Genomic DNA, 26,601 nt, shown 5'->3' with positions numbered 1-26,601 from the left:
AAAAAATATATATATATATCACATCTCACCCATTTCACGAGACCCAAGGTGTAGGCTGTGCAAAGAGGCCCCTGAGACAGTCCAGCACATAACAGCAGGGTGTAAGATGCTAGCAGGGAAAGCATACATGGAACGTCATAACCAAGTGGCTGGCATAGTGTACAGGAACATCTGTGCAGAGTATGGACTGGAAGCCCCAAGTTCAAAGTGGGAAGCACCCCCTAAGGTGGCAGAGAACGGGCGAGCCAAGATCCTGTGGGACTTCCAGATCCAGACTGACAAGATGGTGATGGCGAACCAACTGGACATTGTGGTCGTGGACAAACAGCAGAAGAAGGCCGTTGTAGTGGATGCAGCAATACCCAGCGATGGCAACATAAGGAAAAAAGAACTTGAGAAGCTAGAGAAATACCAGGGCCTCAAAGAAGAGCTTGAGAAGGCCTGGAAAGTGAAGGCCTCGGTGGTGCCCGTGGTCATTGGGGCACTTGGGGCAGTGACCCCCAAACTGGAGGAGTGGCTACAGCAGATTCCAGGAACAACATCAGACATCTCAGTCCAGAAGAGTGCAGTGCTAGGAACAGCCAAAATACTGCGCAGAACCCTCAAGCTCCCAGGCCTCTGGTAGAGGACCCGAGCTTGGAGTGGGAGACCACCCGCGGAGGGTGAGAGGGGAATTTTTTTTTTTTTTTTATATTTATATATTTTAATCCGGATATGATACGGAGGCTTCCATTACAGATGCGCTTTCTTCTCTGCTGTTCACTTCAAACACGCTCCATACGAACACAATGCTCTCGTATCAGACGCTTGCTCGATCACCTGCTCGTTTGCTGTCACAACGTACCCTACACAAATCCGAAACCTTTCTTCGCTATCGAGTTTGCTAGCGCATGCGCAGTGATACTGACCGGCAGAATAACATCCGGTTGTTCCCAAAGATGATCTTCTTTCTGAAATAATTTTACGTTTACGGACTTAAGTAGGAGTCAAAATCTGGGTTCGTATTATACATGGGTATAGGCTTTTTTCCAGCATCGACATGCCATTTTTAGGGTGTGTATTATACATGGGGGCGCATTATACATGGAAAAAACGGTAAATATTTTCTTGAAATTGTTCAGCCCTAATGGCATCTCAAAGATGCAGTATTTTTAACAAGGCTATGGAAAATTGACTTTTTAATTGTTATTGGTATTGTTGAATAAGCTTGGAATTTAAAAAAATCTTTCAGTATGATTACAGTTTTCGTACCGAACACAGCGCTGCAGCACGGCTCCCACCCAGTCCAAGTCGAACACCCCTGAGCTCTGAGGCCTGATGAACCGAACTACTACCTTCACCACTTTCTCCAGCAGGACAGAACTGTTCAAGTCCACTGTTGGCCACTCCACTCATCCACAATTGTATTGAGGAATAAATAGGGCAACATTGAATTTGTAGAAGCTGTTTTGACCCTTTTCATTGTATCAAAATGGGTATGAGAAGCAATTTAACAAAAATAAAATGTGAAGAGAACCACTCAACTTAAAAATCAAATGGGAAAGATCATTGTTCAAAATCACAATGTAGACGCATTTTCCTTGACATATGGTTTTGCTTTTCTGTGTATAGCAGTTAGAACTGACACTAACTAATAATTGATGAATTTGTCGTTAATCCATTAATCGATGAATTGGATGCAAAAAGTCTGGTTTAATTTTCATCCCTTTATTCCAAAACATGACATTACTTTAACATGACTGCGCGCAAAATGCAGAAAATTGGCAAAAATTTTCATAATTGAATTCCAAAGCAAATATTTTATTTTGATTCAACCCAAAGATTATCGGTCCGGTTTCGGAGGGACGGACGGATGGAAGCACAAATTACCTTTGCAACAGTTTTACCTCCATATATGTATATGTGGCCTTTGCGTGATGTACGTATTAGGTCGCTAATGTATGGCAACTAGGCAGGTGACCACGGGGAAGCGCCATGTGAGGACGCGTTCTGGCTGAGCTCCCTATTGGAACTGTGATCTCCATGGAAGATCATCATGGAAGAGAGAAGAGATTCACCGATTTTGTGCCCTGATGCCTGCGGGACACATACGATCTCCCCAAATCGCCCACTTTGGATATCGCCCACCGAACTCTGTGCAAGAGGAATGAAAGGGCGCCTTAGTTTGTCGTATTTCGATGGATACTTTTAGGACAGTGGTTCTTAACCTACCGAACCCCACCAGTTTAATATGCGCGTTCACCGAACCCCTCTTGAATGAAAAATAAAAGATTGTTTTCCAAATTCAAGACATGTTTTTTACTCGTGCGCAAAATGAGCTGTGCATGAGCATCACCTTGTTCAAAGAAAAAAAAAAAACACAATGCATTAACTCACAACAAATTACATACCTGCAAATCAGTGTGACTTCGTCTGCTGCTTTTGCGAGACCAGTTCAGATATGCTAAGACAGACTCACCGAACCCCTAGGGTTCGATCAAACCCAGGTTAAGAACCACTGTTTTAGGACAATGGCGAGAAGGAGGCTTGTTTGTGGTTGTCCTGGTTAGTACTATTTTTGTTTTGAGTATTACACAGTTCCGATGGGGCTTGGCCCCACAGGGTAGGCTTAGTAGAAGTTTTTGTTGATTGGTAAATGTCATGTCTTTTTGCAGTCTCCCATTGGGAGAGGGGCCTGCCAAGGGGTTTTGTTTTGTTTTTTTATCTGTTTTTTTTGTTTTTCATCTAATTTTTTTTGCTGCCACATTGTCAATGTAGACCTTTACTGCTTACCAAAGGATTCTATGAGCAATGTCTCCTGCCAGAAGGTAACATTATTCTTTGCTGTTTGTTATAATGGCTCTACCTGACCCTGGTAGACTTATGGCGGCTACAAAATTGGAACGTTAAGGGGGATCAACCCTCTCTGGTGAAACGCAGCAAAGTATTCACATATCTATCCAAGCTGAAAGCAGATATAGCCTTTTTGATTGAGACACATTTGCTTGATAAGAATCACACATGCCTTCAAAAAGACTTAAGGGAAATGACAGAAGTGAACTGTGATGAAAAGATATACATATGTATAATAAGATATGATCTATACATTATTTAGTTATCGTTTTATTTTTGATTTTCCACCTTTTACAACACACACATACCTTGGAATCAGACCAGGTTCTTATTCCTTTTCTCAAACAGTGCCTGTATTTGTCCACAAATAAAGAGCTGGATAGGTCAGTCTCTACTTTTATTTGAAACACCACCTTTCTGTGAATTGGGAAGGCTTTTTTGGCCGGCCAGAAAGAGAATGGAGGTCTAGCACTCCCAAATTTCATGCGGTAAACATTCATAAACTAATGTATTGGATAACCACGTCCTACGAGGGTGGAGGCATGTTATGGGCTGAGATGGAGCTCCGCTCCGCTTATCCTTTGTTGTCATCCCTTGTTTTTGCCCCACTCCCTTTGAGTGAAAAGCGATTCATGAATAACCCTCTGGTGAGCAGCTCACTTCGTATATGAGCACAGTTCAGAACATACTGAGGCTGCATACAGGCCCTATCTTCCCTCCCAATTGAGTCAAATGCACTCTTCCCTCCTCGCTCATGGATGCAGCATTCAAATTGTGGGCCAGAAAGGGGCTAAAGCGAGTGAAAGATCTCTTAACGAAAGGGTGCTCATGTATTTTAAACAGATGATGAGTGACTACGGCATTCGCCTCTCACACTTTAGATATTTACAAGGGCCTTTGTCAAGAAATATTTTACTTGTCCCTTACTCCACCCAGACAGATGGCATGACGAGTGGCTGGAGCAATGGTGAGCAAACTATAGCGATATCCAAAAGATGGCATTCCCTTCACTGGCCCGCATAAGGGAGTAAGGTATTCTTGGCGCAACAATACACTGTATGCGAATGGAAATCCTCTAAGTCTTGGCATCTAACAACAGAATACATTCATCATCTTTCTGCGTCAGACACAGACTGCTTCAATTTAAAGTTCTCCATTGATTACATGTATTCAGAAGCAGGCTTGCTGACATCTAACCAGGTGTTGACTTGACCTGCATCACGTCCCATCAGGACCCAGCCACTGCCATATGTTCTGGTCATGCCCATCACACGCTTTTGGTTTTTGAGACTTTCTCTTATGTGTGCAGAAAATAGTTTAGTTGCAATTATTTAGAGTGGTATTTGACAAAGCAACTGTCTGTGGCTCATTCCAATGCTGTGGCCTTCTCTGTTGGCTTGACGCCTTATCCTGTCCAATTGGAAGTCAGCTGTGTGTGGCAACCGTTCTTGGATTATTTTTGTCTCCGGCAGTGTGCATAAAGATGTGTAGAGACATGCGTTAAAGTGACGTTCGGTAAAGTTGTTGCTACTGTGCTGAAAAACAATGATCGTGTCTGAATTCCCCTTTTTCCCTAATTCACTATATTCCATTTGGCAATTTGGACAGCCATTTTACTAATTTTGTCATTGCATATCAGGTGACCACGATATGTATCAGGACAAAGTGGCATATTAAGATCTGACTTTTTATTGTGAATAAAAATTAATGAATTGAAATTGTACTTATTTCCTTTATTGTAAAGATTATTAATTAAATTAAATGACTGAAATATAAAAAGTACTTATGTGTTTATGTGAAATAGCACGCATGCTGCTTTTTGCAAATTCTATGGGTTTGATGTTTATTGTTTTACTTATTCTGTTTTCAATTTTTCATTTTATATTTGCGATGCACATTTAAATAAAATGTTTAAATAAAATGTTATAAAACGTAAACTGTATATACATTTAAATAAAATGTTATAAAACAATATTATATTATTGTTGGAACGTTTTTGCATTTCCGGACCCTGGTCTACTAAGTTGGTTGTAAGATGGCCGACCAGTGGCAACAGAATGAAGTCAACACGCGCGTGTGTTTGTGCGTGAGTGTGTGTGCGCGCGCGCGTGTGTGTGTGGTGAAAGGAGGGGGGGGGGGGCGTTTTATAATCTTTGTATCTGCATACATTTGTTCAACTTTTTTTAGATACATTATTTTAAACATTACTGTAATTCATCTTTTCGCTAAAAACAGAATTCGGGACGCTCGGGATCATTGCTCCAGCTACCGTAACGAATCTGCCCATGTGTAGAAGAAAATTGTTGCTCCCGTAAAAACCCCTGCAACAGTAGCCACTGATACAGTTCACCATCCTCAAACTTAAACATCTAGAATTCACCCAGTGTATTTAGCTGTAATAGCATCTGGATATATATGAGGCGCTATGCCACTAGATGCATTATGTGACGTTTTCTGTAAGGAAAGAATGCTGGCGTGGTGGACAGCAAACGATACCCACGAAGCTAGCTTACTGGAAAAAGCATTTGAACTTGACCACTGCCAGGTTACCTTCCAGCTGAATACTATATTAAGTAAATGAACTATGGCTAATGTGGCGATAAGGATTTCTCCAATCCGGTTAGTACATATTTTGTATCAACATTTTCACTGTTAGACAAGTAGACGGTAAGCTGTTTTTACTGACGAGAAAATGGTCTTTATGAAACTGTTCTTACGTTGTCACGTTCATCCCTCTGCATTTGCCACTACGCACCCAAGTCGCAACACTCATGTCCTAAACTATAGTAGTTTAAATCTCACGGTAGTGTTTGCTGTGTAATGGTTTGTTGTGTGCTAGTCACGGTAAGACGTCGAAAACATTGAATTAGACATTCATCTGTCAGCAATAACATTTTACAAGTTCAATTTTACTTTTATAAGAAGCTCGAAAATGCAATTTATTTAAGGTATTCAGTAGTTTTTAAAATGTATAGTCATAATAATATTGTAATTTCAAACCAGAAGTGTCGTCTTGTACTGCAACGTTTTCTCTCACAAACCATTGATACTATTTCACATAGATTTGACCTCCTAATACTCATAAAATTACTAAAATTAGTGAATAAAAAGTAATTAGTAAGTTAAGCAGTAAAAGTCACGGAATAATGTAACTAATGTCACTTAAAAGTAATTTATATTTTTTGAAGTAGTTAATTTGCAGTGACCAACAACTCTATTATTACTCTGTTGTGAATGGCTCTGATTGGTCAGTTGCTGGAGTTGGCAATCTAGTGTGATAACGGTAGGTGCAGTGTTGGGAAAGTTCTCTCATTTATTATAATCTCCGGGGACTTTTACCATGCTACCTTAGATGCTACTTGGCCCGTACTCCATTAGGCTGTTGACTGTCCTATGAGAAACAACAGGACTATTAACCTTCTGTATGTTAATGTGAGGGATACATACACTGCCACACCCCTGTCCCCATTGGGGAAGTTGGACCACAACCTGGTTCACCTACAGCCTAAGTACGCCCGCCTGTTCTGAAGGCAACCAGTTATGACTCGCACCATTAGGAGGTGGTCCCCTGAGATAGAAAGTGCACTTTGACTCCACTGACTGGAATGCACTCGATCCATACGGTGAAGACGTTGAGTTGCTAACACACTGCTTGACGGACTATTTGACCGTCTGCACTGATGTGGTCTCTCCTGTTGAGACAGTCTGCTACTACCTGAATAACAAGCACTGGGTGACGCGGGAAGTAAAGGCAGGGAGAACAGGAAGAAGGCTGCCTTCAGGAGCAGGGACGTGGAGGCCATGAAGGCACTGCAGCGGAAGGTCAAAAAACTGTGGGAGGGTGGCCAAAGACGCCTAGAGGAGAAAGGTGGAACAGAAACTGATGTACAATGATGAGCGCCGTCTGGGACGATGTGAGGACCATGATGGGCTACAACATTAAGTCCAGAGACACTGACGGGTTCATGGAGCGGGCAAATGAACTGAACATCTTTTTTTATGTTATCTTTTTTTCCCTTCTATGACTCATAGCCCCCAAAGACAACACAGCATCACTGCTCCTTGCATCCCCCCGTCCCCCCCCATCTTGGCACATGCCATCACTGCGGACCACGTCAGCCGACAGCTGAGGAACCTTCATCCCAGGAAGGCAGCAGGCCCCGACAAGGTGTGTCTAAGACTACTGAACTGAGGGAGCCACTGTAATGAGTCTTAAACCTCAACCTGTGACTAGGGAGCGTGCCTACACTATGGAAGATATCTTGCATCACACTGGTCATCGCCCCCTAGACAACACAGTATCACCACCCCTTGCCTCCCCCTCTCCCCCGATCTCAACACATGCCCTGTCACACATCACCGTGGATCAGATCAGACGACAGCTGAGGAAGCTTCATCCCTGGAAGGCAGCAGGCCCGGACAAAGTTTGTCAAAGACTGCTTAAAACCTGCGCTGCTGAACTGGGGGAGCCAATGCATTGGATCTTCAACCTCAGCCTGCATCTAGGGAGAGCGCCTACCCTGTGGAAGACGTCTTGCATCACACCAATCTCTAAATAGTGACCTGAATGACCTCTGGCCGGTTGCGCTTACTTTGCACCTGATGAAGACGTTGGAGAGGATTTTCCTCAATCTTCTCAGACGTCAAATGCACCACATCCTGGATCCCCTTCAGTTTGCGTACCAGGGTAGAGGATTCCGGCCCTTTACCTGCTGCCATTCATCCCCTCCCCCACCGTCTGTTGTCTTCCGGGTTAGAGCAACGCTGGCGTCTGATCTGTTGACTGCCGCTTCTGTTCCGAACCGTGTCTGTTACTTGTTTTTCGTTTTCCCATTTTCAGTGCGCCCATCTCTTTTATTTTTCTAGTGTTGTGTTCCGTCCACCTATCATCTCTGCAGTTCCACTGGCACCTATCTATTTCCTCTCCCTCGGACTACCAGATATGTTAGCCAGCTAGCCAACAGCCAGCTGGACCCTACTGCCTCCCGGCTCTGAGCCTGTGGCCGCTTGCTCTGGACTCGACAACAACTCTGACCCAGCTCTCTGGCCATCCGGCCGGCATCCTCCGGAGGAGCCTCCACTCCCTGCGAGCTTGCCAGCCATGGCTCAGCTGTGTGCCACCACTGGGGCCTGCCGTTTGTGCGGGTACAGTCGGGGTCAACCAACATCACCACTCGGTCCACTGCTGCTTCCACACAAAGCTGAGATCCTTCGCTGTCGCCGCTACATCTGGACTTCCCCGACAGATCACCCATCTTCTCTTTCTGAGAGGATCCCTCTGCCAAGAAAAGCGGTGCCGCACAGCAGCGGTACACAACCTTTTTACTAACAAGTGTGTAAGTGCATCAGACATCACAAAAATCACAACAAATCCACAGATTCGACCTAAATAAGATAAGAAAAGTAGATACAACATCAGTAATTTGCTGATTACTGTTATTTACAGACATGGTTCAACATTAGTAAATTATTAAACCTCTCAAAAACAAAGTTCATGCTATTTTGAAGAAGGAAGCTGACTTCAGGAAACAAAGTCAAATCTAAACAGCTCTACCATTGAAAGAGTTAAAGAAAATAAGATGTTTGTACTCGTAGTGGATTACCTCTTAGGATGGAAACCACATATTGTACATGTAAACAAGAAATTAGCAAAAAGCATGTCTGTCCAATAGAGGCTACAAAATAAGTGAACACATCAACTTTATAAATAGTCTATTTGACTATTGTGCTGAAGTTGGGGGGCACATTAATAGATCTTCACTGAAACCTCTTTTCAAACTGAAAAAACAAGCAACAATAATATTAATAATAATATTTTAACCTTTCCACTCAAACTGACTTTTTTTTTTTTTTTAAACTCTTGTATACTTTAGCTCCAGGACCTAGTCAAATATATTACATTACAAAACATGTACAAAGCTTTCAAAAAATTGTTGCCTGAAAATATCAAATGTGTATTCAAACTAAGGAAAACAATTTTGGCCTCAGAATGTTAATGTCTGAGCAGCCGCGGATAGACCCTACACTCCAAAGTCACACGTTCATAGTTAGTGGTGTTAAATAAACTGTGGACCATTTACATACTAAAATAAAGACGTCTGAGAATCCGAAGGTCTTCAAAAGAAAAATAAGTGTTTTTTTAGATCAACCGATACCAGGGTTACTATGACGTGAACATAATCATGCTCTGTGGGCTATGTCTGTACCTAGATACAAAATCTGATTAGATATGAGTCATGAAATCAGCTGAAGTCAGCTCCAGCATGCCCGCGACCCTTGTGAGAAAAAGCGATTCAGAAAATGGATGGATGGTGTTGGATTTGGTCCACAATTTGGGAAGCACGCTACCCGCGCTTCATCGCAACAGCCACAGCCAATTCACTCACTGCATGCTCGTTTTATTCAGGAAAAGAATAAGACACCGTAACAAAAATTAGACTTGGTTGAGTTCAATCCACCACCCAGCTCGCGGTACCTGTCTCCACCTGTCAGTGGATCACCAGCTTCCTGACCAACAGGAGACAGCAGGTGAGGGGACCATCAGATCCGACACCCAGATCACCAGCTCTGGCGCCTCCCAGGGGTGCGTACTCTCCCCACTGCTCTTCTCTCTCTACACCAGTGCTTCTCAATTATTTTCTGTTACGCCCCCCCCCTAGCAAGAAGAAATCTATTCGCGCCCCCCCCTCCCCACCGTGACTATCCTAACTTGTCTTGTAAGTCGTAAAATGTTGCACTGTCGCAAACGTGACAGAAGTAACAATGAGAGCGCCACTGCCCCCTGCTGTAGTAAACGCACAATTACACTTTATTCTAGTACTGCCAAAAAAAAAGCCTGTTCCCCAGGGTCACACGCGCCCCCCCAGGAATAGCACCGCGCCCCCCAAGGGGGGCGCGCCCCACTATTTGAGAAGCACTGCTCTACACCAATGATTGCTCCGCAGGCGACTCTTCTGTGAAGCTCCTGAAGTATGCGGACGACACCACTCTCATTGGACTGATCCGGGTCGGTGATGAAACTGCGTACAAACAGAAGGTGGAGCGGTTGGTCCACTGGTGCAGCCAAAACCACCTGGACCTGCACCCGCTCAAGACCGTGGAGATGGCAGTGGACTTCAAGAGAGACCGTTCACCACTTCCACCACTCACCATCCTCAGTAATGCTATTGCCACCACAGACACCTTCAAGTTCCTGAGATCCACAATCTCCCAGGACCTGAAATGGACCAGCCACATAGATTCTGACCGGAAGAAGGCCCAGCAGAGGTTGTACTTTCTGAGACAGCTCAGGAAGTTCAACCTGCCACAGGAGCTGGTGGAGACCTTCTAGACTGCCATCATCCAGTCTAATTTGAAGATAATTGGGATCAACCTCCCATCTATCCAAGACTTGTACCTGTCCAGGACCAGGAAACGTGCAAGTAACATCTCTGCAGACCCTTCTCACCCAGGACACAGTTCATTCAAACTCATCTTCGGACGTCGTTACAGAGCGATGTACGCAAAAACCAGCAGACACAGCTTCTTCCCCCAGGCTGTCGTTCTGATGAACTCACACCACTCATAGAGACTCAGAGACATCACTGTGCAATAACATCCTGCTCTTGTCACTTAAATGTTGTTAGTTACATGAATGTTGTCAATCACTTAAATGTTGTACAGAGGCTGCAATCAACCGGAGTCAAATTCCCTGTTTGGCATGCACAAGCTTGGTCAATAAAGCTGATTCTGAATCACAATTCTTGTTAAGAAAGCTTTGTTTTCAGGAAAAATACGATTCAGCTGGGCTTTTCGTCTGACAATCCTTACGAGCAGAAAATCGGCATTCTGAAAAAGCAATGACAAAGTTCCTTGATCAGCTTATGTTCAGTTGCCGGTGGGGGCTGAGTTTGACGAGTGACAATTCCATGAGGGTGGGGGCAAGTTCGATGAGAGTTGATTCCCTAGGAGTGGCGAGGGGCGATTCGGTGTGTGTGTGTGTGGGGTTGACTTGGCGGGGCCATTTTTTTTCATCCACCTGCTTCCAGTCTTTCGGCCTTAGTGATCACCCTTTGGCTGGGTTCTTGGCTGTTCCTCTCCTGCCACTCTCTGGCACCTCTGCTGGTTTTATCTCCAAGTACTGTATTTTCTGCACTAAAAGGTGCACTGGATTATGAGGCACACCTCGATTTAATTTTTTGTTTTAGAAATTAATTCATATATTAATTAATATTAATATAGGGCACGCCGTATTAAAAGGCGCATAGAAGATACTGCATCAAACTGGGGTTGACTGAAATTGCGCTAAAGGGAATGTCAACCCAGCTCCCTTTCCGTATGAAAGTGATACGGTTTGGCTTCTTACTTGGTCCAGCAACCCCACTCGTTTTTTATGATCATAAACTTACTTTACTCTAAAAGAAAGAAGCGAGTGTGTGCGTTGATGCGTAATGCGTTGATTAGCTCCTTATCTTTGGTGTCCATGTGCTGCGGTGAGTGGGGGGCGGTTCACTGTGATTGCCTCCCAATAGGCTTACCTGCATGTCAATCAAGCGATGGGATGAAAATGATACGTTTGGCTTCTTACTTGGTCAAGCAACCCCACTCATTTCTGATGGTCATTAACTTTCTTTAGTTTAAAAGAAAGAAACGAGTGCGTGCGTTGATGCGTAATGCGTTGATTAGCTTCTTAGCTTTGGTCTCTATGTGCTGCAGTGAAGGGGGCGGGTGGAACAGGACACTGGAGACCACTGACTGATAAAACATTCTCAGTAGCCTATTACAAACATTGAACGACGTCAGCCTTCTCAGGAAAAACACCGTGCTCTGCCCCTTCCTGATAAGAGCCTCGGTGTTGTCGGACCAGTCCAGTTTGTTGTTAAAGTGTACCTATAGGAGTCCACTCTTTCAACTTCCCCTCCCTTGATGGTGATAGGGGCTGAGGTCCCTCTCATCCTCCTAAAATCCACCACCAACTCCTTGGTTTTGCTGATGTTGAGCAGAAGATGGTTGATGTCGCACCACTTCACAAAGTTCTCCACCAGGGCCTTGTACTCCTTCCTGTCGTCTGTGATATAGCCCACAATAGAGGAGTATGTCAATCAAGCGATGGGATTAAAGTGATTCGGTTTGGCTTCTTACTTGGTCGAGCAACCCCACTCAATTTTGCTGGTCATAAACTTTCTTTAGTTTAAAAGAAAAATGCGAGTGCGTGCGTTGATGCGTAATGCGTTGATTAGGTTCTTACCTTTAATGCCGGGCTTGCTGCGGTGAGGGAGGGGGGGGTTCACTGTGACTGCCTCCGAGAGGCTTACATGTATGTCAATCAAGCGATTCTAACCTACAGAAAGAAAATAAATAAATAAATAAATGTCATGTGATCGACCAGTAGTAGCTTACTTCGGTGACGCCTCTGACCACGGTTGCCGTAATGCTGAAAGCGAAGCGACCTTGTAATTTACTCGTCGTACTAAAAGGTACTGAAACGTTGGCTGAGTGCTGTGTACGAGTATGGATCAACAAATTCATCAATTGATCCATATATAAGGTGCCTTGCATTATAAGGCATACCGTGGCTTTTTTGAGTAAATTTTAAGTGCACCTTATAGTGCAGAAAATACGGTATACTTTCTGTAAACATTCTTCCGCCATTTTTGCACAACCGACCGTCTGCATACATCCACTCCACCCTCTGTCACACATCATCCATTCATCATCCTGACAATTTGTCATTTTGTACGGAATTACGTGAACTTTTGGGTGTGACATAAACTGTTAGCCGGGACGTGAACTTGTGATCATGCTGCATTTAGGAATTTCATTAGTACTCGATTCGTTAATGTTTCCTGACTATTTCCATGCAACGCTTTTACCACTTACTATGCATTTGTCTATTTTTTTTTTCATTCCATGCACTTACTTACTTTGTCACATACTCAGTTAATCGTGCTTCCAACTAAGGTTGTCACAAGAACTGATACCTTCGGTACCAATTCAGTACCAACACGCAAAAAATACGTCGATACCTGTTTTTTTTGGGGTACCGTCCAAACCGAATATTGAACTTTTCACTTTGGCAGCTGTGTCGATTTTTGCCGGAACTGAAAGGGGCAGTATACGCATGAGAGCAGCACGGAGCAGCAGTCAGCGGCGCTGAAGAAGAAGAAAAAGTCTGTCTTTCATAACCATGGCTTCAGCAAGTGGGAGTGGAAGTCCAACACGCCGGCTTGTTGAGAAGCCAGCTCGCTCAAAGAGTTGTGTGGAAATATTTTGCATTAGAGGCAGATGCAACCGGAGCAATTATAGATTCGAACAAGCCAACGTGCAAAAAATGCTTGCGAGGTTTCCACACCAAAGGTAAAGTTGGAAATTATTTATCAGTCTTACTTGTTTTTATAGATGTGACTTCAGAGGCGTAGCCAGGAATTTTTCCAGTAGGGGCGCGCGCCCACAGGAAAAAAAAATCGAACATCACCCACGCCGTTCGCTGATCGCTAAAACGACATCCGGGTCCGGGAGGCAAACGGTGAATGGATAAAATCGCGCATATAGAATAGCGCAAGCACATTCGCGCAAGACCGAAAGAAAAAAACGGCATGAAAATGAAGAATCGAAAAAGCTAGATTTTTTTCAACCGGGGCGCCGCCCCGGCTCGCCCCGGCTCGGCTACGCCTCTGCGTGACTTGAAGGCTCCATGACACTGCTCTTCTTTTTTTAATGTCTATAGTTGAATGTTGTTATTTATTATCTGTCTTGCTTGTTTTTATAGATGTGTGGCTTGAAGGCTTCATGCCACTCATGCTATATTTTAATGTATCAAGTTTAAGCAGTTTTAAATAAATTAATGATTTTAAAAGTACAGGACTGTCTCACCCCTCCATGAGTCGTAACCTTATTGTGGTGGATTGGTTTGCGTGCCCTTATTATCCTAGGAGCCATGTTGTCTGGGGCTTCATACCCCTGGTAGGGTCACCCATGGCAAACGGGTCCTAGCTGAGGTGCCAGACAAAGCACGGCTCACACAAGCCCCTTATGATGAATAACATGACTGGATTTGGTTTTCCCTCGCCCGGACGCGGGTCACCGGGGCCCCCCTCTGGAGCCAGGTCTGGAGGCAGGGCTCGAAGGCGAGCTTCTGGTGGCGGGGCCTTCGCCCGAAAAGGAAACGTGGGTCCCCCTTCCCATGGGCTCACCACCTGTAAGAGGGGCCAAAGGGGTCGGGTGCAGTGTAAACTGGGCGCCGGGCAAAGGTAGGGACCTTGGCGGTCTGATCCCCGGCTGGCTCTTGGGACATCGAATGTCACCTCTCTGGCTGGAAAGGAGCCCGAGCTGGTGTGCGAGCCAGAAAAGTTCCGACTAGACATAGTCGGACTTGTCTCCACGAACAGTTTGGGTTCCGGTACAAGCCCTCTTGAGAGAAGCTGAACTCTCTTCCACTCAGGAGTTGCCCACGGTGAGAGGCGTCGAGCAGGTGTGGGTACGTATACTTATTGCCCCCCAGCTGGGCGCCTGCACATTGGGGTTCACCCCGGTGAACGAGAGGGTAGACTCCCTCCGCCTTCGGGTGGGGGGACGGGTCCTGACTGTTATTTGTGTCTATGCACCAAACGGCAGCTCAGAGTACCCACCCTTCTTGGAGTCCCTGGAGGAAGTGCTGGAGAGCGCTCCTTCTGGGGACTCCATCGTTCTACTGGGTGACTTCAATGCTCACGTGGGCAATGACAGTGAGACCTGGAAGGGCGTGATGAGGAGGAACGCCCCCCCGATCTGAACCCGAGCGGTGTTCTATTATTGGACTTCTGTGCTCGACACGGATATTCTATAATGAACACCATGTTCAAACATAAGGGTGTCCATGTGTGCACTTGGCACTAGGACACCCTAGGCCGCAGTCCGATGATCAAATTTGTAGTCGTGTCATCGGATTTGCGGCGGCATGTTTTGGACACTCGGGCGAAGAGACGGGCGGAGCTGTCAACTGATCACCACCTGGTGGTGGGTTGGCTCCGAGGGTGGGGGAAGATGCCGGTCCGACCTGGCAGACACAAACGCTCTGTGAGGGTCTGCTGGGAACGTCTGGCAGAATCTCCTCTCAGGAAGAGCTTCAACTCCCACCTCCGGCAGAGCTTTTCCCATGTCCCGGGTGAGGCGGGGGACATTGAGTCCGAGTGGACCATGTTCCACGCCTCCATTGTTGAGGCGGCCGACCCGAGCTGTGGCCGTAAGGTCGTTGGTGCCTGTCGTGGCGGCAATCCCCAAACCCGCTGGTGGACACTGGGGATGCCGTCAAGCTGAAGAAGGAGTCCCATCGGGCCGTTTTGGCCTGCGGGACTCCGGAGGCAGCTGACAGGTACCGGATGGCCTAGTGGAACGCGGCTTCGGCGGTTGCTGAGGCAAAAACCCGGGCGTGGGAGGAGTTTGGCGAGGTCATGGAGAATGACTTCCGGACGGCTTCAAGGAAATTCTGGTCCACCATCCGGCGTCTCAGGAAGGGAAGCAGTGCAACGTCAACACTGTTTACAGCGGGGATGGCGTGCTGCTGACCTCGACTCGGGACGTCGTGAGTCCTCAATTCCACCTACACGGCTTCCATTGTGGAAGCAGGGCCTGGGGACTCTGAGGCGGACTCTCCAATCTCTGGGGTCAAAGTCACTGAGGTATTTAAAAAACTCCTCAGTGGCCAGGCCCCGGGGGTGGATGAGATCCGCCCGGAGTTCTTAAGGGCTCTGGATGTTGTGGGGCTGTCATGGCTGACACGCCTCTACAACATTGCGTGGACATCGGGGACAGTGCTTCTGGATTGGCAGACGGGTGGTGGTTCCCTTCTTAAAGAAGGGGGACCGGAGGGTATATTCCAATTATAGGGGAATCACACTCCTCAGCCTCCCTGGTAAGGTCTATTCAGGGGTGCTGGAGAGGAGGGTCCGTCGGGAGGTCGAACCTCGGATTCAGGAGGAGCAGTGTGGCTTTCGTCCTGGCCATGGAACAGTGGACCAGCTCTACACCCTCAGCAGGATCCTCGAGGGTGCATGGGAGTTCGCCCAACCAGTCCACATGTGTTTTTTGGACTTGGAGAAGGCGCTCGACCGTGTCCCTCGGGAGGTTCTGTGGAGGGTGCTTCGGGAGTACGGGGTGCCAAGCCAACTAATAAGGGCGGTTCGGTCCCTGTATCACCGATGCCAGAGTTTGGTCCCCATTTCCGGCAGTAAGTCAGATTCGTTCCCAGTGAGGGTTGGACTCCGCCAAGGCTGCCCTTTGTCACCGATTCTGTTCATAATTTTTATAATAATTCGAGGCGCAGCCGAGGCGTTGAGGGGGTCCGGTTTGGGGACCTCAGCATCGCGTCTCTGCTTTTTGCAGACGACGTGGTGCTGTTGGCTTCTTCAGGCCGTGGTCTCCAGCTCTCACTGGAGCGGTTCGCAGCCGAGTGTGAAGCGGTCGGGATGAGAGTCAGCACCTCCAAATCCGAGTCCATGGTCCTCGATCGGAAAAGCGTGGAATGCCCTCTCCGGATCGGGGATGAGATCCTGCCCCAAGTGGAGGAGTTTAAGTATCTTGGGGTTTTGTTCACGAGTGAGGGGAGGATGGAGCGCGAGATCGACAGGCGGATCGGTGCAGCATCGGCAGTAATGCGGAGCCTGTACCGGTCCGTCGTGGTAAAGCGAGAGCTGAGCCAAAAGTCAAAGCTCATAATTTACTGGTCGATTTACGCTCCTACCCTCATCTATGGTCACGAGCTATGGGTCGTGACTGAAAGAACGAAATCCTGGATACAAGCGGCCGAAATGAGTTTTCTCCGCAGGATGTCCGGGGTCTCCCTTAAAGATAGGGTGAGAAGCTCGGTCATCCGGGAGAGGCTCGGAGTAGAGTCGCTACTCCTCCACGTTGAGAGGAGCCAGATGAGGTGGCTCGGGCATCTCATCAGGATGCCTCCTGGATGCCTCCCTGGGGAGGTGTTCCGGGCATGTCCCACCGATAGGAGACCCCGGGGACGACCCAGGATGCGCTGGAGAGACTATGTCTCTCAACTGGCCTGGGAACGCCTTGGGATCCCCCTGGATGAAGTGGCTGGGGGGAGGGAAGTCTGGGAGTCCCTCCTGAAGCTGCTGCCCCCGCGACCCGACCCCGGATAAGCGGAAGAAGATGGATGGATGGATGGATGGATGGATGGATGGATGGATGGATGGATGGATGGATGGAAGGATGGATGGAAGGATGGATGGATAGAGGACTGTCTCAAAAAAGTAGAATATTGTGATAAAGTTCTTTATTTTCTGTAATGCAATTAAAAAACCAAAAAGGTCATACATTCTGGATTCATTACAAATCAACTAAAATATTGCAAGACTTTTATTATTTTAATATTGCTGATTATGAATATCATGAATAAGTATACTAGTAGGGTATTCAACTAATCACTTGAATCGTCTAATAAACTCAAAACACCTGCAAGGGCTTCCTGAGCCTTGATAAACACTTGTGGTGAATGGTCTTTGTTGTTTCGCTGGTCTCCAAAAAAACACTCGGTGAACAATGGCTGTCCCTGGGAAGCACTCCAGTGACACACAGCTGATTGGGAAAATATTTTATTCAACCGATGTCAGAGTGATGTCTCTCCAAAGGTTCGAGTGGCCCCAAAAGCAAAGATGTTTCAGCTCTCGACAGCAAAGATGTTCGCCCCACAAAGCCCTTGTGCCTCTCTTTCCTTCCCCCTCTCTATCTGTTCTCCCCCATCATTTGTACCTCCTAAGACAACAGATGCCGTCCGAGTCTCACTCTACTGGTTACTTCCGATGCCCTTAAAAGGGCATGGACAAGGGTCTTCCTGGTCACAGACGAATGGCCCTTCCATATTCTAAGTATCTACACATTACTGAAACTAGAGCTTCTCTGTACCGCAAAAATAGCTTATGGTCTCCTCACTGCAGGTCACCATTTAAGAGACGCATAGAATCCAAAATTTACCTCACACAGCTTGATTCAGTAAACTAAATCACAAGTATGGGGAAGACTGCTGTCCAGAGGACCATCAGTGACACCCTCCATCAGGATGGTAAGACACAAAACATTTCTCGAAGAGCAAGTTGTTCACTGATTGCAGTTTCAAAGTACATCCACAAAAAGTCTGTTGGAAGGGGGAAATGTGGCAGGAAACGCTGCACAACCAAGAGAGATGACCACAGTCTTAACAGCATTGTGAAGAAGAGTCACTTCTAGAATTTGGGGGAGCTTCAAAGACAGTGGACTGAAGCTGGAGTCCAGGTATCAAAAGCCACTGTTCACAGACGCGTCCGGGAAATAGGCTACAATAGCCGTATTCCCATGGTCAAGCCACCTCTGAACTCAAGACAACGGAAGAAGCGTCTGACTTGGGCTATGGAAAAGAAGCACTGGACAGTTGCAGAGTGATCCAAAGTCCTCTTTTTAGACTAAAGCAAGTTTTGTATTTCATTTGGAAGTCAAGGCGCCAGAGTCTGAAGAAAAGGCTGGAGAGGAGCAAAATCCAAGTTGCTTGAAATCCAGTGTGAAGTTCCCACAGTCAGCGATGGTTTGGGGAGCCATGTCAGCTGCTGCTGTTGGTCCACTGTGTTTCATCAAGTCCAGAGTAAATGCAGATTTTAGAGCACTACATGTTTCCGTCTGCTGAAAAGCTCTAAGGAGATGATTTCATTTTCCAGCATGATCTGGCACCTGCCACAGTTCCAAAACCACCAGTAAATGGTGTACTGACCATGGCATTACTGTCCTCGATTGGCCTGCCAATTCCCCTGACTTGAACCCCATAGAGAATTTGTGGGGTATTGTGAAGAAGAAGCTGAAAGACACCAGACCCAACAATGCAAATGACCTAAAGGCCGTTATTGAAGCATCCTGGGCATCCATAACACCTCACCAATGCCACAGGCTGATTGCCTCCATGCCACGCCGCATTAATGCAGTAATCCATGCAAAAGGATTCCAACCAAGTACTGAGTGCATCAATGGACATTTTCAGATGTTTGATTTTGTTTTGCTGTTATAAACCTTTTTCTTTTGCTTGGTCTGAGGAAATATATTAATATTTTGAGATAGGATATTTGAGTTTTCTTAAGCTGTAAGCCATAATCAGCAATATTAAAATAATAAAAGGCTTGCAATATTTCACTTGATTTGTAATGAATCCAGAATGTATGGCATTTTAGTTTTTTTAATTGCATTACAGAAAATAAAGAACTTTATCACAATATTCTAATTTTCTGAAACAGTCCTGTATGTGTATTCTGTTGTTTTGTTGTTTTTTACCGTGGTACCGAATTAGTATCGAGAATTGTGGAAAATCACAGGTATTGGTGCCAACTACTGAAATTCTGGTATCGTGACAACCCTACTTCCAACCATATCTTTTCATTGCCCTCAGTCCAAGGCTGGCGTCTAGCGTTAGGCAACATACGACGTCACATCAACCATTAGGCAAAACACAAGATATAATCAAGCATTCAGCATTCTTAGACGCCCTTGGCAATGTCCGTAATTTAGAAAAACATCTGTCATGCATTGAACAGTTTAAAAGGTCATTAGGCTATTCAGGCAATATACCCAAAATTATTTGTTATTTCAAAGTACACAAGAATACAGATCAGATCATGAAGTTATAAAAACATTTCTCTTGACCACTTATATATATGTATAAAAAAGTGTCTAGTTATGTCATCTTTATTGATTTGGATTGGAGGGATAATTATATGCTTACAATTTTCTTTTATTGATTTAATGTGTGAATATAATTGTGTGCCTTTGTACTTTAATCAATGAGGTCAAAGTCAAAGTCTGCTTCATTGTCAACGTCTTCACATGCCGAGACACACAAAGAGATCGAAATTACGTTTTCTCTATCCCACGGTGACAAGACATATTACACGATAGACATACAAGTAAACGACGCAATATAAAAAACAAGAAGGAACAAACAATAAATAATAAGAGTAATAATAAATAATAAATAAACAGATAACACAACAAATAAGAGCCAGTGTGCATACACTGCATAGAGACAGTAAAAGTACAGGACGCTACGCAGAACGGGGAAGCGAGTTCAGGATCCTAACAGCCTGGAGTATGAAGCTGTTTGAGAGTCTGGTGGTGCGGGAGCGCAGGCTTCTGTACCTCATCCCAGAGGGCAGAAGCTCGAACAAAGAATGAGCGGGGTGACTCACATCACTCACAATCGTGGTCGCCTTGCGGGTGAGATGGGAGGTGTAAATGTCCTTCAAGGAGGGGAGCGAAGCGCCGTGTTCACTATGCGCTGTGTAGTCAGTGCAGCCGCCACCCCAAACAGCAATACAGCTGGAGAGGACGCTCTCAATGGTGCCGCGGTAAAATGTAGTCATGACGGCCGGAGGAGCGCTCGCTCGCCTGAGTTTCCGCAGGAAGTACAGGCGGCGCTGGGCTTTCTTTGCCAGTTTGCCGGTGTTGGTGGACCAGGAGAGATCCTCACTGATGTGCACCCTCAGGAACTTGGCGCTGCTCACTCTCTCCACCACAGCACCGTCGATGGTCAGCGGCAGGTGTTGGGTGTGACCCTTCCGGAAGTCCACAACAATCTCCTTGGTCTTGTCGACGTTCAGCAGGAGGTTGTTCTCCCTGCACCACGTGGTCAGAAGGTCAACCTTCAGCCTGTATTGAGTCTCGTCTCCCTCGGTGATGAGACCCACCAGAGTCGTGTCGTCAGCAAACTTCACTATACGGTTGTCGCTGTAGGTTGCAGTGCAGTCATGCGTCAGGAGGGTGAAGAGCAGCGGACTGAGCACACAGCCTTGGCGGGCCCCCGTGCTCAGCGTGATGCTGGCGGAGATTTTGTCGCCAACACGTACTACCTGTGGCCTCTGACAGAGGAAGTCCAGTAGCCAGTTGCAGAGGTAGGTACTGAGGCCCAGCGTGTCAAGTTTGCTGATGAGGCGTTGTGGCACAATGGTGTTGAAGGCAGAACTGAAATCCAATAACAGCAATCTCACATACGAGTCCCTTCTCTCCAGGTGGGTGAGGGCCGAGTGGAGGGCAGAGCAGATGGCATCCTCAGAGGACCATTTGGCTCGGTACGCAAACTGGAAGGGGTCAATGGTAGGAAGGAGAACGGATCGGATGTGCTCCATGACGAGCCGCTCAAAGCACTTTATGATGATGGGCGTAAGTGCCACGGGGCGGTAGTCATTGAAGCAGGACGGAGCGGGTTTCTACAGCACAGGTACGATGGTGGCAGCTTTGAAACACGACGGGACGATGGCCTGCTGCAGGGAAGTGTTAAAGATGTCTGTGAAGACATCCGTCAGCTCACCAGCGCAGTCCTTCAGCGCTCGACCCGGGATGTTGTCAGGGCCCGCCGCCTTACGGATGTTGATAGCGGCAAGCACCCTCCTCACGCTGTCGGCGGAGAGGCACAGGGGCAGCTCGTGTGAAGGGGGAGTGGCCTTCAGCGGGCAAGTGCTGTTCTGAGCGTCGAAGCGAGCAAAGAAGCGGTTGAGGTCATTGAGCAGACGGACGTCGCCTTCACAGCTCTGCGGCGCGGGCTTGTAATTCGTGATGGTCTGAATGCCCTGCCAAAGGCTCCCTGCTGTCCTTGAAGTGGGCGGTAATTTTGCACGAGAACGCCCTCTTTGCATCTTTGATGCCCCGGGACAGGTCAGCCCTCGCAGTCCTCAAGCCAGCCTCATCCCCCGCTCTAAAGGCTTTGTCCCTGGCCCTCAGCAGCCTGAAGACAGCACCTGTCAGCCATGGCTTCCGACTAGCCCGAGTAACGATGGATTTTGAGAGAGTCACATCATCAATGCACTTCCTGATGTAGGAGGAAACAGAGTCAGTATACTCCTCAATGGTGTGAGCATATCTGTGTTTGTAGCTCGGTGGGAATTTTTGGAACCCATTTTCTTCAATGGGCTTGTGGCTCTGGGGCATTTGTGTGTGGCGCAGCAGAAATCGCCGTATCCTGCAGAAGATTAATTGGATCAAACTTAATGAACATACTAAAGAATGAAATATTGCTGTATTCAATTTGTAATCCCAGTCTTGTTTATTTTGTGTGAAATTAAAACAAAATCGAAGTGTATATACCGTATTTTTCGCACCATAAAGCACACTGGATTATAAGGCGCACCCTTATTTAATTTTTTATTTTAGAAATTATTTCATATATAGGGCCCACTGGATTAAAAGGCGCATAAAATAGAAGATATACTTCAACAAACTGAGGTTGACTAGGGTTGCGGTATGCATCCACCAGCCAATAACCAATGAGCCCTCTGTAAACAATCGCGTTTCTCAAACTATCTCCTATAAAATGATCGGAACTGACTAAAGTTCGATCTAACACATTGGTACTGCTTACTTATGTTTCCCTTCCATATCGATCCGTAAATTTACTCGAAACATTAATGGAGCAGCCTATTTTGAAACGAAATAGCCTCGTGCATATAGCAGCTATCATTATAGCATTAGCCACCCGCAAACTCCCATGAGCCTCTGCTCCCAGACTCCCATGAGCCTCAGCAAAGTGTTGTGGCAGCCCCTTGTAAACAATCACGTTTCTCAAACTCTCTCCCATAAAAGTGATCAGAACTGACTAAAGACTGATTTAACACATTGGTGCTGCTTATTTACGATTCCGTTGGATATTGAGCCGTAAACGTACTCGAAAACATTAACGGAACAGCCTATTTTGAAATGAAATAGCCTCGCGGATACAACAGCTATTCAAAGACGCCCCCTGACCACGGTTGCCGTCATGCTGGGAAGCGATGCGACCTTGTAATTTACTAGTTGTACTGAAAGGTACTGAAACATTTTGGGAGAGCGCTGTGTACAACCAGTATGGATCAACAAATTCATCAATTGATCCATATATAAGGCGCTCTGCATTATAAGGCGCACTGTGGGTTTTTGAGTAAATCTTAAGTTTTTAAGTGCGCCTAATAGTGCAGAAATTACGGTAGTGCGCCAAATTAACTAAATTTCTTGTTGAAAACTGGGCGGGACAAGCCAAAAATAAACAAGCAAAAATTATGTTTACGCAGTAAAAAACATTGAGTGAATACTAATCTCTGATTCTGTTTTTCCTTTTAGGGATTCCTGATTGCTCTAATGAGAGCTCATGGAGAAGATAGATTTTCAGAGGTGGTTGGAGTCAATCTCTACCACTTTCCTTACACTAAATGACCAGCAGCGTAACCAGTCATTGGACCACATTATATTCCTCAGTGGTGCGGCCCAGCTTCGCCATTTGTCAAATGGCTTGGAAGCACTGCTCAAACGTGACTTTCTGCGACTCCTGCCTCTGGAACTGGCTTTCTATTTGCTGCGCTGGTTAGATCCACAGACTTTACTGTGTTGCTGCCTCGTCTCCAAGCGCTGGAATAAAGTAAATATTTCAGTAATGTTTGTTTATAAGATGTGTGAAATGGATTTCGCTCAATTATAAAACATGAAATATTTTCACGCATATAAACAAATTTATTGTCTGGCTCTGCAATGGCACAGATCTCAAAATTAATTCTTTCATTGCAGCCAATTGGTATGTTCCCGAGGGTCAATCAAGGCGCTTTTCCGTTAGCGCAGCTGGACACCAAAACGACCTTGCTTGGCTTCGGATGTTCGTTTTTCCATTGGATTTTTTCAGGGACGAGCAATAGCATTGGAACCAAATTTCAGAAATATCTCGGTGACATGACTAGTTGAATGGAGGCCGCCAAGGTAGAGATTAATTTTAACAAAAGGGAAAAAAACACCTTGTACTGAAGAAAAAAGAGGGATTGCAAAATGTTCAACACAAAGTGCTCCAAAAGGGAGAGTTCTTGACAAAGTGCAGTGAAAGGGACTATGAAAAACTAACAATGAAAGGGTTGTCACTGTAGCGACAAGACGAGGGCGAAGCGATTCAGGAGCCGCAAACTATATAACACATGAGGATAAGTTGGAACAGGTGGATTTTATTGTCTACATTGGAGAGGGATATAGGGTGGTAACTAGATGGCAGTGTTGGGTCTTTATTTTGTTTAAGAAGGAGTGAATTGATACTGTAATGGTGCTAGCTGGAGGTTTTGATTTTTGTATTGATTTGTTTTACATTCTAATGAAAAGTGGAGCTAACGTGGACCGAAAATGTCTTTAGAACTCAGCCGGGAAGCCATCAGGGCCTGGAGCTTCATTATTCGGTATGCTTCTTCGTGCTGAACACAGTTCCTTCTGTTATAGTTAGTTCAAGGTTAGATATTTGACGTTCATTGAAATGAGTTAATTCAATGCTGTTGAAAAAAAGAGTCAATGTCTTCCTGGGTAGGGTTTATTTCTGAAGTATATAGGTGGCTGTAGAAGTAAAAAACCTATTTCGTCTGGTGAGCTGGTTGGCTTCCCTGCTGGGTTCTTAATGAATGCAATCATTGCTTTTTTTCTTATTTCGTTTGATTTGGGATGCTGAGTATTTACCTGATTTATTTCTATGATGGAAAGAATCTTACCTTAATCGATGTATCAAAAATAGTTTGTAATGTTTGTTAATTGTTTCATTGAGATCGAGGTGACATTTTTTGATTTCATTCTGTTTTTTTTTCTGTTGGATTGTCTGTTTTCTAGATAACAGATTTTAGCTACCAGGACTACTTCATGTTCTTTTTCCCTTTTCTTTGTGTGTGATGAGAATGAGATTATTTTCCCTCTTTGTACTGATTTTCCTGTTTTCCACCGAAGGGATAGAGATAATTCAGGAAAACCAATCATTTGTAGAAATAATTTTGAGTATTTACGAACGTATGGGAATTCAGGGCTATTTGCTGGAGCAACAGAAAACATGTATGCCATTATTTTCAGTAGATGGACATTCTTTAAAAAAGGAATAACAAAAGTAAACTGAAATATAAAGTTTTAAATATTAAAGTGGTATGAGGAAATGTAAAATTTCCATTTCAATTTCATTTTTAATTTACAATTATTGCTTTCATAACCAGCTCAGTGGCCTAGTGGTAGAGTGTCCGCCCTGAGACTGGAAGGTTGTGGGTTCAAACCCCGGCCGGGTCATACCAAAGACTCTAAAAATGGGACCCACTGCCTCCCTGCTTGGCACTCAGCATTAGGGTTGGAATTGGGGGGGTTACATCACCAAATGATTCCCGAGCGCGGCACCGCTGCTGCTCAGTGCTCCCCTCTCCCCCAGGGGATGGATTAAAATCACACGGGGATGGGTTAAATGCAGAGGACAAATTTCACCACACCCAGATGTGTGTGTGACGATCATTGGGACTTTAACTTAACTTTAACTTTAACTTCATTTAACTGGCTGAAAACCTTCTCTAGTATTTGCATAATGTTACTACAGCTATCACATTTTGTACATTTTCACACACCTTTTACTGGGAAAGCACTTTATGAAAAACAACTTGTAGCATATGTTCTTTTTAAGTCTGGTTCCTATGATTTTAGGCTGTTCAAACATTCTCTCTCTTTAGGTGATTAATTCATGCACAGAAGTGTGGCAGAACGTTTGTCGGGAGCTTGGCTGGAGAATTGATGAGTCCATTCAGGATGCATCTCATTGGAAGGCTGTCTACCTGAAGGCTAAACTGCGTATGATTCAACTAAAGGACCAGAAGGCTTTTGAGACATCCTCACTCATTGGCCACAGTGCTCGTGTGTACGCTCTCTATTATAAGGATGGTCTTCTCTGCACAGGTATGATTATGCTTAATTTACAGTGATTTTAGTTCATTAAATAAACAGTCATCAGACAAAGTACATTTATTTCATTTTCAGTGGAATTTACTTTAAACTAGACCTGCGAGCAGCAATTAAGGGCCCTCGCAGCCCTGACACAGTAATACGGCATTTCACAATATTTTTATATATCGTCAATGAATGAAACCAGTTGCTGCTTACTGTTAATAGGGGAATATCTAAATTCCAGACATGGTTCAAAAATAATAAATTGTTACTCAACAAACTTCATGCTATTTTAGAGAAGGAGCAATAACTAGGAAATAAAGTTAATGGTAAATGGCTCCACTATTCAAAGAGTTAATGAATATAGATTATCAGGAGTAACGGTGGATTACCTTTTGGAAACCTTGTACCTGGAAGCACAAGTACATAAGAAATTAGCAACAGTATATCTCCTGTGAAGGCTACAAAATAAAGTTAATACTTCAACATTAAAAATAGTTTCTTCAGCACTAATAGCTTTGAAGAATAAGTCGCCCCAGCAATAAAATGCATAATAAAGTAGAAAAAGACACAAGTTGCACCGGAGTACAAGTTGCATTTTTAGGGGAAATTTATTTGATAAAATCTAACACCAAGAACAGATGTCATCTTGAAAGGCAATTTAAAATAAAAATATGAACGGTAGGGGCCTGTGGAATAATTTGAACTGCGGCGCGGCACACGGCAATGTTGACAAAGGACGATCGATGGATTTAATGAACTGGAGTGACACAGATGTTTTTATAAACGTGTTATTTATGTAATAGTTTTTTTTAAATAACTGAATGTTACGTCAGGCCCGTTCTCAGCTCCTCGTTTGTGTTTGTCACGTTAGCATACCGTAATGTTTAGCCTGTTGTTGCTCGTTCATGTCTGTTCTTGGTGTTGGATTTTGTCGAATAGATTGCCCCCCCAAGATGCAATTTATACTCCGGAGCGACTTATATACCGTTTTTTTCCGTGTATAGTGCGCCCCCATGTATAGTACGCACCCCTAAAAATGGCATGCTGATGCTGGAAAAAAGCTTGTACCCATGTATAATACGCACCCAATTTTTATGAATTTTTTTAAAA

General features: G+C 45.2%; 2 protein-coding genes across 21 annotated transcripts in view; both read left to right on the top strand.

Moving 5' to 3' along the window:
• mvb12ba (multivesicular body subunit 12Ba) overlaps positions 1–4,550 on the top strand; it is a 106,871-nt gene extending 102,321 nt beyond the window's left edge. For 11 of the 12 annotated variants that reach the window (XM_061293905.1, XM_061293900.1, XM_061293903.1 and 8 more), the window contains one exon: positions 1,232–4,550. In XM_061293905.1, coding sequence (XP_061149889.1) covers positions 1,232–1,318 — 87 coding nt within the window. In that variant the 3' untranslated portion in view covers positions 1,319–4,550. The remainder of the gene's footprint in view (positions 1–1,231) is intronic. The other variant, XM_061293899.1, reaches the window with a different exon arrangement.
• Positions 4,551–4,945: 395 nt separating this feature from the next.
• The window catches only part of fbxw2 (F-box and WD repeat domain containing 2), a 133,775-nt gene continuing 112,119 nt past the window's right edge, over positions 4,946–26,601 (top strand). The window contains exons 1-5 of one of the 9 annotated variants that reach the window (XM_061293886.1): positions 4,985–5,451; positions 6,865–7,000; positions 7,699–8,141; positions 22,903–23,197; positions 25,278–25,500. In XM_061293886.1, coding sequence (XP_061149870.1) covers positions 22,931–23,197; positions 25,278–25,500 — 490 coding nt within the window. In that variant the 5' untranslated portion in view covers positions 4,985–5,451; positions 6,865–7,000; positions 7,699–8,141; positions 22,903–22,930. Of the gene's footprint in view, positions 5,452–6,864; positions 7,001–7,698; positions 8,169–9,776; positions 10,572–12,890; positions 13,168–22,902; positions 23,198–25,277; positions 25,501–26,601 lie in introns of those variants that run through there. The other 8 variants (XM_061293885.1, XM_061293883.1, XM_061293890.1 and 5 more) reach the window with 8 other exon arrangements.

This window comes from Syngnathus typhle, linkage group LG12, assembly GCF_033458585.1.
Source record: "Syngnathus typhle isolate RoL2023-S1 ecotype Sweden linkage group LG12, RoL_Styp_1.0, whole genome shotgun sequence".
Classification (NCBI taxonomy): domain Eukaryota; kingdom Metazoa; phylum Chordata; class Actinopteri; order Syngnathiformes; family Syngnathidae; genus Syngnathus; species Syngnathus typhle.
Note: the sequence above shows the minus strand (reverse complement) of the source record. Positions and strands in the feature narration are given on the sequence as shown.